The sequence below is a fragment of the Chamaea fasciata genome, unplaced genomic scaffold, assembly GCF_029207755.1.
Source record: "Chamaea fasciata isolate MVZ Bird 193981 ecotype frontalis unplaced genomic scaffold, bChaFas1.0.hap1 SCAF_6, whole genome shotgun sequence".
In the NCBI taxonomy this organism is placed as follows: domain Eukaryota; kingdom Metazoa; phylum Chordata; class Aves; order Passeriformes; family Sylviidae; genus Chamaea; species Chamaea fasciata.
Window position 1 is genome coordinate 51,745,413 of NW_027094091.1, and position 18,673 is coordinate 51,764,085.

The 18,673-nt window shown below is 37.1% G+C and overlaps 1 protein-coding gene across 3 annotated transcripts in view; it reads right to left on the minus strand.

Moving 5' to 3' along the window:
* GRID2 (glutamate ionotropic receptor delta type subunit 2) overlaps window positions 1-18,673 on the minus strand; it is a 675,112-nt gene that overhangs the window by 196,497 nt on the left and 459,942 nt on the right. For all 3 annotated transcript variants that reach the window (XR_010721503.1, XM_066186372.1, XM_066186371.1), the window contains exons 6-7: window positions 12,542-12,715; window positions 6,973-7,134 (exon numbers count right to left, since the gene is read on the minus strand). Coding sequence is in view for 2 of the 3 variants with exons in the window: in XM_066186372.1 (XP_066042469.1) it covers window positions 6,973-7,134; window positions 12,542-12,715 (336 nt within the window). In the remaining variant the exon portion in view is untranslated. The remainder of the gene's footprint in view (window positions 1-6,972; window positions 7,135-12,541; window positions 12,716-18,673) is intronic.

Here is an 18,673-nt window from a genome sequence, read left to right on the forward strand (position 1 = left end):
ACATGAAAGATTTCCACATGAGGGCAGGCTGAGGTTTAGACAAAATTACATGCTTTTTGAGCTCAATGTATGTGAGTTGCACAAATGAAGAAGGGATTCATTCAAGGTCTTGCTGAATACAGTGATATTTCTTTTTCCTTCCAATTATCTTTTACTAAGAATACGTGACATGGGTAACAGTGCAGCATCTCTTCAAGCTTCCTTTAACGCTTCTACAGTTTTGCTGGAAGGGGTTAAAATACTAGAGATGAAACACTAGAGTGAATAATCCCCACAAAGGATTAGAGTTGAAAGGCCTATACATGCTACAGCCATACTCAAAATATATTCCAGAGTTAATTCAACATGACACACATTTCATCTTTGTATAAGAATTGTGATGACCTGAACTATAAAATCAACAGAGCCATGTGAAATGCTGATAATGAAAACTTTTACCCTTCAAAAATTTCTTCAGTTTACAGACTGAATAAAAATTTGATGTTTAGCCCTCTCCCTCAAAAAAAAAAAAAAAAAAAAAAAAAAAAAAAAAAAAGTAAAAAATATTTTAAGTATGTAAAAAAAAAAAAAATCTGCCTCTGGTATAAAACCCTATGAAATGCATAGTTTTCCCCCAAAACATAAGGCAAGAACTTTGCAGTTGTGATTGCTGTTTCACTTAGGAGCTTTTTTATTTAAACTGGAAAAACTTGCAATATATACTACCTAGCTAAGCACAGGAGCCTTGCTGAATCATGATATTAAAAGCTCTATTCTTACATATTTAGTTTGGACAAAATCCAGGAAGGAATACAAAATTTGCATCTCCACTGTAGATTGCTGTGAAATAACAGCATGTTCTCCTACTTCTATAAAACATTACTGTGATTATAAAAAAAGTAATGAAACTGATCATTGAGATGATACCTTTAGAATTTACTAGACTACTGGAAAGCAGTACTATCACAGAATAATACATAAATAATTATATATTAAAATAATAATACAAATATTATAATAATACAACTATCTATGAGTGCCATTTACAGTTAAAACCAATAAAATATTTTGTGTTTATACATAAATAAAAAAAAGAAAGGGAAAAAGCCAGTAGCCTGATTAAGGGTACATCTAAACAGACTTTTGCAGGAAGACTCTGGCAACTGCAAACACGACATTTTCAACAAATGTTGTGGTTAGCAAGACACTCTGACTACCATCCTGCCTTGACTACCAGACCTTCGTGGCTTTTAGGCTGGGGTTAGGCACACCTCTGGCTGCTAAAGAGTAAAGACAGAGTGAACTTGTGTTTACCCACAAAATCACTTGAATATATCCTTTGGTAAATAACTGAGTTTCACAAATGTAAACCTTTTCCTCTTACTTAAATTTGACATCATCCAACTTGTGGACCAGAAGCAGAAACCTTCTCCACATACCTTTTCTCTCACAGGTCCTTATCTGGCTTTTTGAATACCTAAGGCACAGTTTCACAGAACACATGATGGAGAAATGCCTGTGAAGTGGTGCAGGCCTGCAAAAGTTGGGATAACCAGCTGATTGATCAAAGCCTCCATCTGGACACCTTACCAGATATGGATTTGGTTGGCTATATTATACATATATATATTTCCTATACTGCTTCCTAAAACTTTCCCTCACATTGGGTATTAAACCTGTGGGTCTGAGATAGGTAAAGCCTGAAAATTAATTTCAATGTCACAGGTGACCTGAGCAGCACCATAATTTCAAATGAACTTTAAGCAGGACCTAGAAAAAGGAAGGGAAAACTCTGGAACAAAATTAATAAAAAAGGAAAACATAATAATAAAAAAAATTACGATCTCTTCACACAGATGCTTTGTACAGCAGAAAATAGAAATGAAGAATATAGGATTTTCAATCCAGAAAATTAAAGTGATTTTATTTTCAAGATTAAGAGCGGTCCCAAAACTTTAGAAGCATGAGATAGAATCATGTCTAAAATGTAAATGATTTTTTGAGACTAGAGATAGCAATTAAAAATGTTAACAAACTTTTGCAATTATTTTTATAACTTTGTCCTTATTTGAGCAAACATGATAAAAATAATTCAAAGAATCATTTAACCTCAAATATCCTTGAAGTAATCAATCAATGAATTTCTTAAGAAAATAAAGGATTCTTTAGAAATATATGTCCCCTTACATACAGTACAGGTTAACAGAATTACCTAAAATGTTTTGGAATTTGATCTCTATCCAGAAACTTTGTATAAGTTTGTTTAACTTGATTTTTAAATGGCTGCAATTATTAGGGCAAGATACAAACTCTAAGTCCAATGGCTCTATTTGTCTGGAATCCAATCTTATCCACAACGATGTTATTTCTCATTTATCTATATTGGCAATCATTCTTTGAAAATTTCTCATTAAGGAGTGTCTTACAGAGCTTCCTCTCCTGGACTGTGTACATAAGAAAATAGTGTAATAGGAGCTCTGATTAGAATGGGAGTGCTGCCAGCTTGGGAAGGGCAGAGGCAGAAAGACAAAACATCAAAGAACCACCCATATAATACCAACAGCACAAAATTTATAGGAAATTTCTTGGAGTCTTGGTTTCTCCTCCCTGTCTGGGACTGATCTTTTTGGACCTGCAGGCCACGCAATCCTGTTTTTTCTCTCCACTACTCCTCATTGTCCCACACAGCCTTTTCACAAGGCTTACACAACTCTGGTAGTTGCTTAGGGCTCTAATAGAGTAGAGCAAGATATTGCCTAGGCAGATTTTCAGGATGCTGCTTCAATTTTTGTGAGTAGCCTTTCACAGTATGGATCTGTCTGAAACACTTGATTCACAGCATGTTTTATCTGTCTCTAATGCACAGTGGAAGGAGATCACAGAAGAAATGACCATCTGTATGACAGCTACTGATGCAGTAACTTTCCTGATGAGATTTTCTCCAAGTGATTTCAGTTTTAATCATGATAACAGGCAAGTGTAAAAGAAATTTTTCATTCCATATAGCTTACAGAAACAACCCTATTTGGGGAAAATGAAGACATATTTGTTATCTACCTTTTCAAATTCTTCTAAGGTTTAGCTGCAACCATGCAATTTTCTGACACATATAAAACTGAAGAGTGAAATGACAGTTGCTAGGCCAAAAATGTTTTACTTATGATTCTGATCACTGCTCTGGGCTTTGCAGAGCTGTTATAAAGCTTGGCAAAATAATTAAAGCCTACTTGAGTCCCATCTAGACTGGCAAGATAAACTACAGTTTATATATGCTTAGGCACTACTATACTGTAAGTCCCTGAAGAAAGCACTATTTAACCTAGCAGTCAGGACCTCACTTGGGAATGTCAGCCTGCCAATCATCAGCTATAAAATATTGCACTTGCTCTCAGCTTCCATTCAAACTTCCACTTCTTTTTTCTTCAGGTACCAGCTATTTTGCAATTAAGGATAAAAAAAACTGTGGCCACAGGCAGGTAAAAATGCTATAAACAGTAAATATACGTTTCACATTTTATTCTTGAAAAAGTCTGATCTTGAGAACATTGCTGAGTTTTCAACTAGCACAGACTTTCCAATCTACTACCTGAGAAACAGTTTGGCATCTTTTTGGCATGTCACCACTGAGTGTCACTGACATTTCTGAGACCAGAACTAGTTGACAGTTCCACCTATGATTCAGCACGTGAAACAGCTCGAGGTGCAGCTCATTTTCCAGAAAGGGACAGGCTCTGTGTTGCTGCTAGCACTAAAAATTTACTGTTAGTGAGCTAAAAAAATGTGACTAGGAAGAGCCCTGAGACATGTTAGAGAAGGTATTATGCAGAAACTTGATGCCATCTTGCTGAGTTGATCCTCCCTATAATCCTACTTACATTTATTCCCAGGCTACTCAGGAAGATTAATTTTTCCCAAAGGAGAATTATTTCCTAGTGATACTTATTCCTCCAACTGTGAAATAGCTTTACGGAGAAATAAACAAGTGAGTATGTGTTTAGGGATAGTTCCTATTACAAAAGTGAATTTAAACTAATTGCTGGAGCTGGCCAAATTCATTAGAAGGATTGTATTTCCTGATGGATTTAACTGTTTATTCAGTTCTAGAATGGGCAGAAAGAGATATTAGATTTAAATAATTGTGGTGGGCTTAAAATGTTTTCTTTAGACTTTGTCCAATCAGCTGAATTCACAAAGAAAAAAACTGCTTTTGTAGCTGTTTGTAGAAATAGCGATGCATGAGTCAAATGCTCAACAGTGAAAAGTAACAAATGACAATAAGGAATGATTTAGTCAGCTTTTTTACCATTTTAAGAAATGTTGGAAACTCTAATTTCCTCTCATTGCTGGCTCTCCTTAACTAGCTCATTATCTATAAAGAAACGAGTTTATTTACCACCAGGTTAACAAATCTAACAATTTGTGCTGTAGGTAAAACATCAGCATCCCTTTCTCTTACCTTCTTCAGTGAGCAGCTCAATAAAGATTTACCATATATTTTCTCATTTCCCCGTCCAGAAATCAAAGAAAGATTTCCCTCTGCCGCTAAAACACAGCCAGATGTTCCTCTCTCCGGATCTTTTCAGAAAAATCTTTTTCCCTTCAAAAACATACTTGAGTATAATTTGACTCCTAGTGAAGCTACACTGAGAGAAGGGACAACCTGAGACCGGGTGATGATTTCAGCTCGGCAATAAGGTCATCATGAAGGGAGAATTAACGTGTTGCAGAGGATGGAAGTTCTTTTTCCAGGAGTATTTAAGAAATCTCAGAATGTATTTTCACTGTGAATTAGATCAACATCTTATGTACGGAATGTATATTCCATTATACACCACCACTGGAAAGAGTGGTGATTTCAAAATGAAAATGCAGAACTTTTAATTCAGAAACTATTTAAATAGCATGTGGTAACTTCCTCCTGTTTTCTTTCAAAATTAAGGGAAACTTGTATACTTTGGAGAAAAAAAAATTGTATTTCAGTTGATTTTAGCAGATCCTCCAGGACAATGAGAGAGAAAAGACATTTAAAGGATAAGGCAAGACAGGAAAGAGAAACATTCTCAGGAAGAGAGATTAAGTGGGGGGGCTTTTTTCCCTCATTACTTTTGGATTTTACTGTTTTTCTGATACCTCATCAGGCACTCATCAATGCCAAATTTGTAATTTGTGATCCCAAGGTTCTTCTGCACAAATGCTTTAGAGAAAGAAAAGGGAAAGTAGGCCACAAAACTAAAGCAGAATTTCTGTTCTTGCGCAATTCCAGCTTTCAGCTGCAAACTTAGCTTTGCCTACAAATTGAAATGCTGCTGACATCCATACAGAGTAAAATTTCTGTATTTCATTTGGATTAAATTTTGACTTTCAATTTTAGCACATTACTTTTAGAAATTCATCTCTATCAGCACAATGCAGTGTAAGGAGTATTTGGATTATTCAATTGACACCAATAAAGTAGTTTCTTATCAAAGCCATCTAATTGAAATAGCAGAGACACCCAAAAGTGACAGGATGCAAGCATGGTTAGCTGCACAGATCAGGAAGTTTGTTGGAATTTGATTCATTTTTTAGCAAGCTAACAACAACTCTGGAATTTACACTTGCTCCTGCCTTCTTGAATGCTTTCATAATTCTCCTGGCCACTTAAATGGAAAAGTGTGTGCGACAGTATTTACAAAATCCAAGGGGAAAAGAGAACCAGCCTTGTCTGGAACACAGGTCAAAATACATGGGACTGCCAAATGTGAATTTGAAATTACTCGGATAGGTTAAGAGCAATGTGGTCTGGAGTCCCTTAAAGACCTATCCTGCCCCTGAAGTAAGTAATGTGTTCTGGATTATTCTTGCAGTCTCACTACTTCAAACTCTTAGAATGGAAAGTGGAAACAGATACCAAAGAAATCCTTGCACTCTCATTTTGAAGGTAATGCAGATTAACCTGGGACTGGGTAAAGTATAAGCAGTGCTCAAAGGAGTCTTACATTTTGCCTGCATCATCATAATTTCTGGTAAAGCTAAATACCTAATGCAGAATGGCAACTTCTCAAGACAACATTATATTTTTTATTCTTTTTATGTTCTGTAGTGAAAACCAAAAATAAAACACCATTATTTTTTTTTTTTTTTACCATCCATTTTTTTTCTGCATTTACAACACCCTTTAAATATAAGTATAAATTACCAGGAAGTGTATGCAGACAAATGAGGAGACAGTTTTATGAAAGACACCAACAACATAAAGAAAATGAGGTAAATAACTTACAGGGAAGGGCAAACTCTCAACCTGTTCATATTGAGTAAATACTGACCTGGAAGGTTGCGATATTTGTCTGTAAGTATGTGGAGGCTGTACACATTGTGAAGAAAGGAAATAACTAAGAAATTATCTTTAAAAACTGAAGAACAGGAACAGCATCTTGGGCATGAGCATCACTAAGGTAGGAAATAAAAATCAGAGGGAAGCAGCGACATTGGATAAAGCTCTACTGAGACTCTTACAGGGATGGTTTTATGGTGGCAGAACATAGCCTAGATAATTTAGGGGTTTCCTTACTCCCATTTCTATGATTTCACACTATTAACGTCAAACGCAGTGCAATGACGAATTCTGCAGAACATTACTAAAGTGTAATTCTGCAACTTTTCCTCCTTTCTTCTACAAACAAAATGGTAAATTTATTTTCTTTACTTCCTAACCTGTGAAACTTTTTCAACCGTGACACTTGTTCACCTTTGACACTTTTCCTTCCTTGAACACCCAACTGGTTTGGTAGTCTTGGTAAACAAAGTTATTGTATTTTTTTCAATATGATTATTATAACATGGAAAAAACCCAACCAACCAATGAAAACCCAAACCAAACCAAGACTACTTCCATTCTGGAACTGTGAATATATAAAAACTACACTGATAATAGTAATATGCACCTCAGGAGGAACTGCTGCCTAATGTGAGTATCTTAGAAATCAAAGATGAGGAAATTCAGGGAAAAAGTACCTTCTTGATGGTTTCCAACATTGATCGTCCTCCTTGCCAGGGTTTAGAGTTCTTCCTGATGCAGGTGAGGCTGGCCATGCTGTGCCACTTCCTGTCCTCCAGCTTCTTATGAAAGGCATTTGCCAGCAGAAGGACAGTGTCATATATATACAGGTTTGAAATCTGTAAAGAGACCAAAAGGGAAGCATTAGCATTAGTATTTGTAGTCTCATGCCAGCAGCCAGAATTTATCATTTGTTTTGCCTCACCCATAATCCTCTGGTAATTAAACACTTTATTTGGTACTAAGAAGAACCTGTGAGATGCAAAATGTGACACCTTTGGGCTTTGGCAAAATCTTCAGCTGGGGGTTGTAACACTAAAAGTGATTTGCAGCAACCAACTACACACACATGAGAAGTACAGGCAGCCCAATCACTGGCACAGCTCCACTTGCCAGATTTACAACTCTACTTATGACCATAAACAGACTTCCTTTTCTTTTTAACCAGTTACTTGTGAAACTCAACTTTTCAGTCGCCAGATATTTGGCACCATCAAGTTATCTTCAAGGCTGTTTTGTTCTTTTGAAAAGCAGAAACTCTGAAATTTGGAATAGATTTCATTGTGGTTTTTTTGCTCCTGATTCGTGCAGTCAATTCTCATTGGCACTTTTTGGCATGAAATAAGACTCAACGAAATTTTTGTCAGTGTGCAACTGCATGTTGATTCTGTGATTTATAGCGTTTACTGTCAGAGTGTTTGACATTGGCTGCTAATTCTTTGCAGGACAAAACCCTTACAGAGTAAATGCGAGTATGTTTCACTGGAAGCACAGCTGCATACAGTGTGAGGAAGTTCTAGTTTGGGATGAAAGGCAGAATGGTGGAATTCGACAAGAGAAATCACTTGTGTGCCACTTCCACTTAACCATGTTCTAGTTCTATGTATGTGCCTTTAAATGCGCAAAGTGCAAAGTCAGATATGAAAGATACAATTAAATGGAAAAGAACAGAAGCTCAGAACTAATGAACACTTCTGAAACAAGTAATTTACAATATAGTTTTACATCAGTCTTTTCTGTCCTCAAATGGCAAGAACATTTAAGTAACTGACAGTATCATAAAAAGAAACCTCAGCTGTCCTGAACAGAAGTTCTCATGAAGAAAAATTATGTTCAGAAATGAAAAGGACTTTTGGGAATATTATTTTTAGATAACCTATTGGTCATCTGAAGTTATTGAGGGAAACACAGTTTCCTCAGCTGCATGATAAAGGGCTCTGTAGAGCCTTGCTAGTGCCTGACAACAAATTATCCAGTTGCAATTTGAGGCAAGGTTGCTGGGATTTTTTCTCCATCAGTCACAGACAAGTCAAAAGACATTTTCTCGGATTTGTGGAATATGCTGGCTGCTCTCTGTAAGGGCTTTTTATACAGATATAGGTGGTGTGCCTGAAGTTTTAAAAAGAAGAAAGAAGCTTACAAAAGGAAAGCACGGGAATATAGTGTCCCTATTCTGTTTTTTAAATATATCCAAAGACTGGGAAAGCCCTGCAGCTATAGGGAGGGGCTATATGGCAAGGAAGCAGAATAATGCTGAAGATCTGAGATAGCGATTGGCAAATTTACACATCACCTTAAAAAAAGGGGGAAAAAGTTTAAAAACCTCCAAACAGTTCTCTTCCTGCCTAATTAGTCCTTTCCATATAACGTCTTATTTATGTTTTTACTTCCTTTTGTAAATCCTATCTTTATGTTGGCTTTGCTTGTGTCATCCACAAACTGCTCTGTTAGTAGCATAGAAGCTCTGATCCTCAGTGCCCTTTTTCTTTAAATGATCCTTCCCTGTGTCTTTCTTCTAGAAAAGGTACTTCTTTATTTTTTTTCTTGAGCTCATCCAGTGGCTGTGAAGATTTCTATTTTGGTATTCACCCAGGAACAAAATCTAGTTTCTTCAGATGCACAGGCCAGGCATCACTGTGCAAGACAGGATTAAAAGCATGGATTGAGGATCTGGGCTCGGGTTAATCAAGCGTTTTGAGAGCAACTGGGATAATTTGTCTGCATATTGTAAACCTACAAAGAATTCAAAGAATTTCAGCTAAAACTGTGTTTCCCCAATGAAGTCAGCACTAGAGGAACATTTGTTGGAGCAGAGAGGGGAGGAATTATCACCGTGCTGTAAGGCAAGCTTTTTTTTCTACAAGTCTTTGCCAAAGGGAAAACAAAACAAAACAAAACAAAAACAACCCGCACCAGCTCTGGAGAGCAGAGGGAATAAGGTCACTAATGAGACTAAATTGGTACATTGGCTGTGGATGCCGAGTCATCATTTCCCAACAAAATGACATTGCTTTCAAGGTAACTTCTGTAACCTCCTACCATGGGAATAGAAGACAATTGTTACAGTTCGTGAGGAAGGATGCACCCACTAATCTAAGAGTAATATAGCTGGGCCTTCATCAAGTATTAACAGGGTTCAGGAGGCCAGAGTTCAGCAGTTATTAAGCATTGTTAGTCCTTCACTAATAGTTGAGCTTAACATTTAGTGCAATCAATCACTGATAATGCAATTATAAAGACCCTACAATTAATTCCTGTTTCTCAAAATCACCCTTCCCTGTCACTACCAGAAGTATGCTTTGTTAATATCTGTCCTCTTGAACAGAAGGGGGTTGTAATTTGAAGTCACTTTACATCTTTATTAATTTCCCGCATGAATTTGCTGGGGCATTCAATGCATTGCATGGTGTCCATTATTAATAGCTTATTTATTGTAAGTCTGTTAGGCTAAGGGCTGGACACTTGCATTACCAAGAAGTTTAAACTGCATAACCTCCTGTTAATGCAATTTCAAATTCAGATGTGATTATTTTATCCAGAGTGTGGAAGAAAGGTATTTAGCATCCGATTAAGGATGAATGATTAATTTTGAATATCAGTGTTTATGTGTACCTATAATACCACACACAGTTTTTAGACAAAAGGGCTACACTACTAAATTCTTCTGTGAATCCAGTTTTTAACTTTCTGCCTTCAAAATGATAGAAATTTATAGACTTGTTTCAATTAGGCCAGTTCCAAAGACACAGTGAGACATCTTCACCAGAATATTTTTCAGTGTTTTAATAAAGATGCTGAAAAAAATTAATTATTCACACAGACTTTAGGGGGAGTAATTCAGAAAAAAATAAATCAAGAAATTCACCCTTAAAATTTCCAGAAAATGTTTCTGATTAGTCACACTTCAATGTCATTAAAAAAAAAAAAAAAGCATTAGTAATTTCAATTTATAAACTGTTCCAAATCCCCACTGGATTAGAAACTAATTTATAATATTGTTGGGTAGAACAAAGAAGCAGCAAACAAACCCCACAGCTACTCAAAGAACTGTGCATCATATGAAGGCACAGGGGAAATTGTGTCAGAGCTTTCCTTCCTTTCAGTTTATAATGTTGTCTCACCCTGCTAAAATAATGAAGTACAGCCATCTCAGGGAAAGCATGATAAAAGCAAGTTAGTTGCATGGAACAATCAAACATGTCCAGCTTCCATCATTCCTCTGAACCAAAATACTATGAAAGTTTCCAGTAGGAACACTGTAGCTCTCCAAGCTATAAGTAGATCATGATGCACAGATTAAAGAATAAGATCCAATCTAACAAATTAAATGGAATTTGTCAATTTGTCGAGTATAAACTTTGAATTCTAGAACTTATCTTTCCTGGATTTAGCCAAACTGCTGAAGTGAAAGTGAAGTTGAAGAGAAGGACAAATCAAAATGCAAAGCATCCCATTGACACGTGACTCTTGTCTTCTGCCTTGCTGTAGTCAGTAACTTTGTTCATGACAACTGCTTTTTGCACTCTCTGGCTCCTGCATGTGATCACACTCATCTTGAGCACACTGTCCCTAGACTACCAAAGTTCCCTCTAGCACCATGCTGTCACGACAGAATGGCACAGCCTAAAGGATTTTTGCACTTCTTAAACAGTCTGTAGATATATCCTATGCATCAATGGGCATCACACAGCCCTGTTTGCTTTGAGAAGTCTAACAGGATCACTGTGCACTCTGCTACAGACAGTATTTCATGTCATCAATAACTGCTGGCTAGCTGCTTTGTGAACTAAAATTAGTGACACCAAGGCTCTTACAACTAATCTGAAAGAGAACAAGACTGTTCAAACTTTGTCCCTTACATATTCTCATTTTAAACAGACACTTTTCAAGACCTCGCTATTTTCCTCCCACTGTTTTCTCTCACTCTTCTCTTTCAGAATCATGAGGTGGCTGCTTTTAGCTGCTGGGTCAGATAAGCTCCTCCCTCCACTGCTAAAAATCATAATATACAGCCATCTTTCTACAACTGCAGAAATCTTCACAGAAAAAAAACCCCAAAACTGTTGCGGCGCATTTAACAACGGTGCAGTCTAAATTACCCCCCGCCCTACTAAACATTTTGGTTTTTCCCTGGTGGTGAGTGTGCCAATCATTCTGTGTCCCTGTCCAGAAACCTGAAAGATTCTGGGTGGGAGGGGTTGAAATGAATGGCAAAGCCTTTGGTATCCTCACCCTGTATCATGTATCAGACGTCCTGTATACTGTCTTTCTGTCTTGGTCACTCCCTCCTTACCTGGTATTGGTTTTGGTTCCCCCTTGCCCTTTCCACACCCCTCATACAAAAGCTGAAACCAGAACCTCAGGAGTCACTCTCTGGACGTGGCCCTGTGGGAGCAATAAACACCTAGCTTCAACCCACGTGAGAGCCACTCTTCCTTCTTCCACGCTCTCTCTACACTTCAGCCTGAGTTTCAGACCCACCAAACCTAAGGATACAAACTTTCCATGTGGACTGGTGAGTGAGCAAGCTGGTAAACGACTCCAGACACCACCACACAAAACCAAAACAAACCAAAAGTAAAACCAACATATTAAGCCAATTTCACACTCCTGGTTTGACTAAGCTCTGTCACAATGAAACCTAATGAGCAAGACAGAGGATTTGTCCTTGGAAAAACTATGTGAAGTCAGGAGGACAGGGATCCTGTTGCTGAATTCATGTGGTAGGAACCTTTTATAGTTTAACTGCAATTTGTGATTAACAACTCTGAATATAAGACCTCCTTGGAACTAAGACATAGGTTTAGATGTATACACCAAGGCACTTGAAAGAGATGATGCGGGTGCTCCCAGGAAGAATGTTTCTTATTGACAACATATTTGAGGCTCAGAGAAGCACAGCAGCTTGGGAGACATTGATTACAGGGAGGAAATTCTTTTGGGTGAGATGACAAAAATTAAAATTTAACAGAGCAACAAAACAACTACCCTACTACCTGGAGACCAGATTGCCTTTTTGGATGTTTATCTCTATTGCTGTGGAGTAGGCAAGTTATTGTTCTCCATCAGACACATTCACGCCCTCCACAACTCCAAGAATTTCCTTGTCACGCCATGAGCCATTAAACCACACGTTGAAGAGGACATGAAAAATAACTTTAAGTTACACTAAGCCCCTGGGGGAAAAACTTGGAAGTAGTGTGGAAAGACAGTTCCCAGGTGGGGATAGACTGGTATATGAACTACCTCCATGCTTTGGGAGAAAGGGTCCTTCGGATCACACAGTGATGAAGATATTCTGTGGTTGCCACGGAAACAGCGCTGGCTTATGTTTTGGGGGACTGGAAATGTCTGTCGAATAATTGTTAACCTTCCAATTGACCTTCTCACCAGCTCCTGCACATCCACGTCATTTATTTCCTGAAAGATAACGCAAAGGAGAGGATATGCATGAGAGTCAAAATACAGAAACGTGACCACCAAATTATAAACAAAAAATAAACTGAGTGGACCAAGAGGCCTCTGATTGACACACAGCTATTGCCAGACTCCACCGCAGCCTCAAAACCAATATGTGCATTCTCATTAAAATAACTAGTGGTATTAAAATACCATGCTTAACTGCAAAGTTCAAAGTGTACTGTGCTCAAACCTCACCAAATATTTGTATTTTCCTAGCTGTCTCATTTGGGGTTTTTTCTGCCTCTCCTTTTACCTCTTCTGATCTTTTATTTAAAAGTGTTTCACAGCATCCTTGACAGATAATGTGTAAATCAGTAGGAAGCCATAGCCTGATGTATTTCTGAGTGTAGCATTGCTTAGGAGCTCTGAAGGTAAAGACAATGTTTCAAGGCCTTAAATGTTCATTTCCTAGAAACAGAATATCAAGAACCTATAAACAATGTGCAAGTTAGCAATTATTTACCAAATGGGCAGAGAAAATCGGTAAGAGCATTCCAGGTGTAAATGTGCTTGTTTATAGCAAGACCTAATTTAAGACCAAGTTTTTATTCCATTGGGTAGCTATTAAGGCTTATAGCTGAACACTCAGCTCTACAGACAAATACTTTAAAGAAAAAATAGCTAAGTAAAACCACCAATGTTAAGCTTGAAATACTAACTTTAAGACAGGTTAGGGAAATCAGAAAAATAGTTTTTTACACAGCATAAATTCCTGCAGGTTGGGAACATGGTATTTTACACTGTTGAATGATGAATCCCTCAGGGAAGCTGAGTAAGAGGAACATGGGCTCCCAACAAACAGCAACGGACTCCAAGCCTCACATAAGAATTTGAACTTTAGTTACACATGGGGCTTTTTTCCTGGTGATTCAAATAGCTGGTATCTTTCAATTCTGTGTCTGTATTTTCCTGCAAAATAGTCAGAATAATCTAAAATTTGGACAGTCTTTTTAACCAGGATCTCTTTGTCATCATGCTGAACTGTCTGTTCATGATCTATCTTAATTACAGAGGCTGATGCCCAAAACTTTCCAGTCATTTAAAATTTCAGATATGCCCCCAGAAAGGGATGTGGATCAAGAGGCTCCTATTGGCAGTCTGCATTTAATATTCCCTTGCATACAGCCACAGTTTACTGAATATTTTTTATTCTCATTTGTGTATTTATAGCTTTGTCTTTTTCCAAAGGATACGGCACATCTGCATTGTTAATATCCATAATGAAATGCCATCATATTTTCCTGCCTTAACTTCCTGATCTATAACCATACTGAAGAATTTAGGAGACATCAGGATAGACTTGCTCTCAAATTACAGAATTCTTCTTGTGGAAATGAAGCCAAGCTTTTTGAAAAAGCAGCTTTTTAATGTTTCGACAACCATCCCAGTTATTTTGGCTTTTTTTGCTGCTCCAGTATACTATCCTTTCATTTTTAGAAAGAACTACTTTGGACATAGTGGTATTTGTTTATTATCCTTAAATTTTGAAAGAAATATATGTGAGATGTAAATTACAACTTCTACTCTCCTGACTACAGTAGAAGTATTTTATTTGCATTCAGAGATTATCACAGTTTCTGAATTCATCTCTTATTAATGTTCTTTATGAAAGATAGGGGGTTTTTCTCTGAAAAGAGAAATGACACATAGCATCAGCTGTATTCAGTGTCATATCTTGCATTTCTGGTTGATTAGTTCTTAATGTACCACAGATAATGGCTTATGTCAGCTTAAGATGCTGTCTTTTCATTTACCCTGTGTCATTTCACTAGCTGTGAGGTAAAAAAACCCCCCCATATATAATGCTGTTTTATCAAAATATATATATATATTTTTTATAATAATTTCAATATAATCATAAAGGAGAGCTCAATAAACTTATCTTGATTTTAAATTATATACTTGCTCAGAGGATTTTAAAAAGTTTGCCCGGTTTCATTACACAGCATGCCCAAACTGTAACACCAAGATTATTAGACTTACTCTAATAATGTAAAAACAGATACCTGCATGGCCACATTATATTGCCAAAATACTACTTTAAAAGAGATTTTGACTTTCAAATCCTCAAGCATTTATCTTCCGTGCCATAAAAGTGCATTTATGTTTTCTGTATTCAGCACTTTTTGGTGCATTTTAAATAGAACGTTCTCATTTCAACCTCTGGGTTACTACCTCATGTCTTTAAACATCACCTGGGAAATAATGACAGAATTCAAACACCAAAGCCATTTTTGTGTGGTGGCCATGGAGGTATATACATCTGTAGATTAAAGACAACTATTATCTTAAATGCTGATTGTACCATAAATCCAGATTTTAGTTTGACAACAAAGCAATGCCATGCAACCCCAAATTCAACATTAGTCATTTGCTGTGTATTTCTTTGTCATTTTTTAAATACTTGGCATTGACTGCGTGACAAGCCTTTTATATAATGACTCTCCAATATCATCTCTCATTCTTAAATTTTGGATCTGACTTAAGAAAACTATATAAAGCAACTATTGTATGAGAGGAAACAATTTTCATTTGCACTTCAAAGGAGGATACAGTGTAATGATGTAAGGGTGGCAGATGATCTGTTATACAAGCATCAAACGTCAAAAAAATTACAAAGTTGGCCAAGTTGAACTGAGTTGGCACCTGAATTAATCTAGGCTAGGTTATGTGAGGTTGTTTTCTTTTTTTTGTATGCTTTTGTTGTTTGGTTGATTTTTTTCCTTTTTTACACCAAAAATTCAATATATAGTTCCAAGTCTTTATTTTGCTGGGCTGAACTTGGAATTAAGGGGAGACTGTCCTGTCACAAAAGGATAAAATTAGATGTACATTTCATCTAAGCAGGCAAATAAATAATGAAAAAAAATTGTGGTTTTAAATTAAGAACTCTTTACAGATGAATTAGGAAACAAGAACTGAAGAGGATCATTTTGACATATAAGGCAAAACTCCAGTGGGAGTACATACTGAACATCTAATATTTGTCCCATTATTTTAAGGTAAGTAACCCAGGTAGAGGGTCTACTATTTTCGACAGAGTAATTGTACCAGCAGTGAAAGACATGGAGGGATAGAATTTATTTACATGCTCCTGTATTAAGCACCAAACAAAGGAAACAATACCTTTTCTTATGTAAACATCTTAACTTTGGGCCAAGAAGATGGTTCCAGTATTTATAATATAGAGGACAAGTGCTATTTTCCAGTGCATGCCAGGACTTCATCACAGAAAATCCTGACACTCAGAGAGGAGAGTGTTTCTTTTCCAAAACTCAGCAGAGGAGGAAAGGGTGGCTTAAGGCCTCTGGGTGCCACAGCCCATGCCAGAGCACATTTGTGCTGTGCCCTTCCTGAATTTCTCAGCACTTTCCAAAGAAAAACTGAGGGAAAGGCATGGCTGGATGAAGCTCCAAGACAAGAAAAAGATTTTGAACTGCATCAGCATTTGCTCCTTTGTATCTCCCTTAGGTTTTTAGGCTTTGCAGAAAAGGATAAATAAAACAGGACAAGGGGAAAGGGGAGGTTTGTAGGCTATTTTCATTAGGGAGATAAATCAGTGATGGAACGAAGTATTTATCAGGTGCAATGCCTTTCATGACCACATTATGGTTTTGTTCCCCTAGAAAGAAGGTGAATCCAGACCAGAAATAAATCATCTCTTGTAGTTCCAAGTCTCCTTTCACGAACTGTGCAAAAAAATGGTCTTCTTCCCTTTTCTTGCTTAAAATATGTTTACAGTGCTTCTCTGGTCCTGTTGTGTAGTGTTTCTTTAGGTTGATGTGTTGGCACACACAGAAACATTTTATCTGAATCCCTTTTTTTCTCTTTTTTGCAGAGAAAAAAAAATCCAAGATTTTGGAGAAAGCAGGGTTCACTCCAGCTGAGCACGAGCTCTCATTAATACCAGGAGATGGTAACTTGGTTGCCCACCTGTTCCAAAGAGGGTGTCATTTCACACAGACCCACCAGTGGAAAATTTAAGGGTTCAAGTGAAGCTCTAATGCTATTATCCATCATTATCCACATGAAAATATTGAATTAAGTGAGCTCCTGGAACTGAGCTGTGATTATAGGACCTGATCTAACTGCTTGAGCTTGAAACAATGGTTATGCTCTACACTCTTATTCATGGTGGAGTGCCTTGGGCTTGTAACATGGTGAACAAGATGAAGGGCCAAGGACAAGCCCTTTCCTAGGAAAAAAGTCTCTATCAGAAAGAATACAACCTTTAAATACAACCTTGTAGGTCCCCCAATCTTATGTGCTATGATGGGCAAACCTGTTGGACTTTTTCCCATAAACTGGTCTTTAAAAAGAGTCTGGAGGGTTTTTTTTATTCTTTCATCAAGAAGGAGTTTTTCCAGACTCTGGTACCTTCAGTAATTAGAAACCTTTTAGCAACTTTTGGCCTCAGTTTACTCATGCACAAATTGAACTCATTTGTTCTTGCGTCAACCTTGTCCTCTGGGGCTCTTGACAATGATGCATTTATGCACACTCTAAGTGTTTATAAACAGAGAACACATCCTCTTTCAGTCTTTGCTTTCATAGGCTAACCAAGCCAACCTTTCCAGTCTCTTCTTGCAAAAATCAGCTGTTTTGTACACTCATTCCATTCTAATTGTAACAGATCTGGTCATAACTGACCACATTAGAGCAGATGAAATCCAAACAGTCCTTTGTAAAGTACCATTAATATTTTCACTTCCTGTATTGCAACTCTAGGCAGTGGAAAGTGTTTGGGGCTGCCCTTGAGTAAACAATAGCAATAAAGAACTGGTGGCAGCCTTGGGTGTAGAAAGATAATCGTAAGATAACCCTGAATGTTTCAACAAAGGAAAATTCTTGAGAGAGACATGATTCAAAATGGAAAAAAAAGACATTTCTTGCATTTAAAAAGAGCAAGGGAAAGTGATGAAAATCATACAAATGCCCTTTTTTGCTTCCACTAAATGAAATCTAAGTTTACTGTACAGTTGTGAATGGAAGAAATATAATTTTCTATCCTGGAACTTTGAAGCTATATTTACTATTGTGCAGAGGAAATGAAGCAAGCAAAGACAGATAGACAGAGGGAGAGAGAGTGTGAGAAATCCATTCTCACATTTTGTTAAGGCATATTTGATACGACTACATTCAAATCTATGACTCCTGCAAATTTTAAATAAAGAATTGTAACATCTGCTTTAAGGCCCTGAAGAAACAGGAATGTTTATTTGGAGAGCATTTCCTCGGCTGACTACATTCATCAGAAGAGATTTGCATTATTTGCCATGGTCTAATACGATGCATTATGTTTTAGCAAATTATGAATTTTCATTTTATGGGAACAAACCCCCTCCTCCCACACTTACATTATGATACACAGACTTCAAGAAAATTTGCTGTATTGCATAAAGCAGCAAGTAATGGGACAATAAAAATTAAGGAACTCTTTGCAGGCATTATAGCATTTGGAGTGAGCAATTAAAATAGCAGATGTTACCTCACAAAGCCTAAGCAGATTTCTGTTCACAAACTGAAGGTGGTATTTCCTTCTGTATTACTATAGTCAGTAAGAAGATTGTATTCCCTTGGCACAGTGATGGAAAATGAAAGACAATTCCAACTTATTTTGGTATCTCAAGGCAAGGAATTATTTGAATCAGATGCAGAATTTGCAGAACAATGCATTTTCACTGTCATAGATCATCTTAGAATTTCAAATTAGGAGGCCAGAGAAGCAGTGTTATAGTCACACATTTGGCAGTGTCATTTAGCCAATATAGGCACTGAATCAAAGATGTCTAAGCTGTCACTTATGATTTACAGAAGCAACAAAATGGGCAGAGCTCTGAGATCATCTCCCAGTCACATGGAGGTACTGTGGCCATCAACAGGTAATGGGTGACAAGCTCAAATGCACTGGGATGT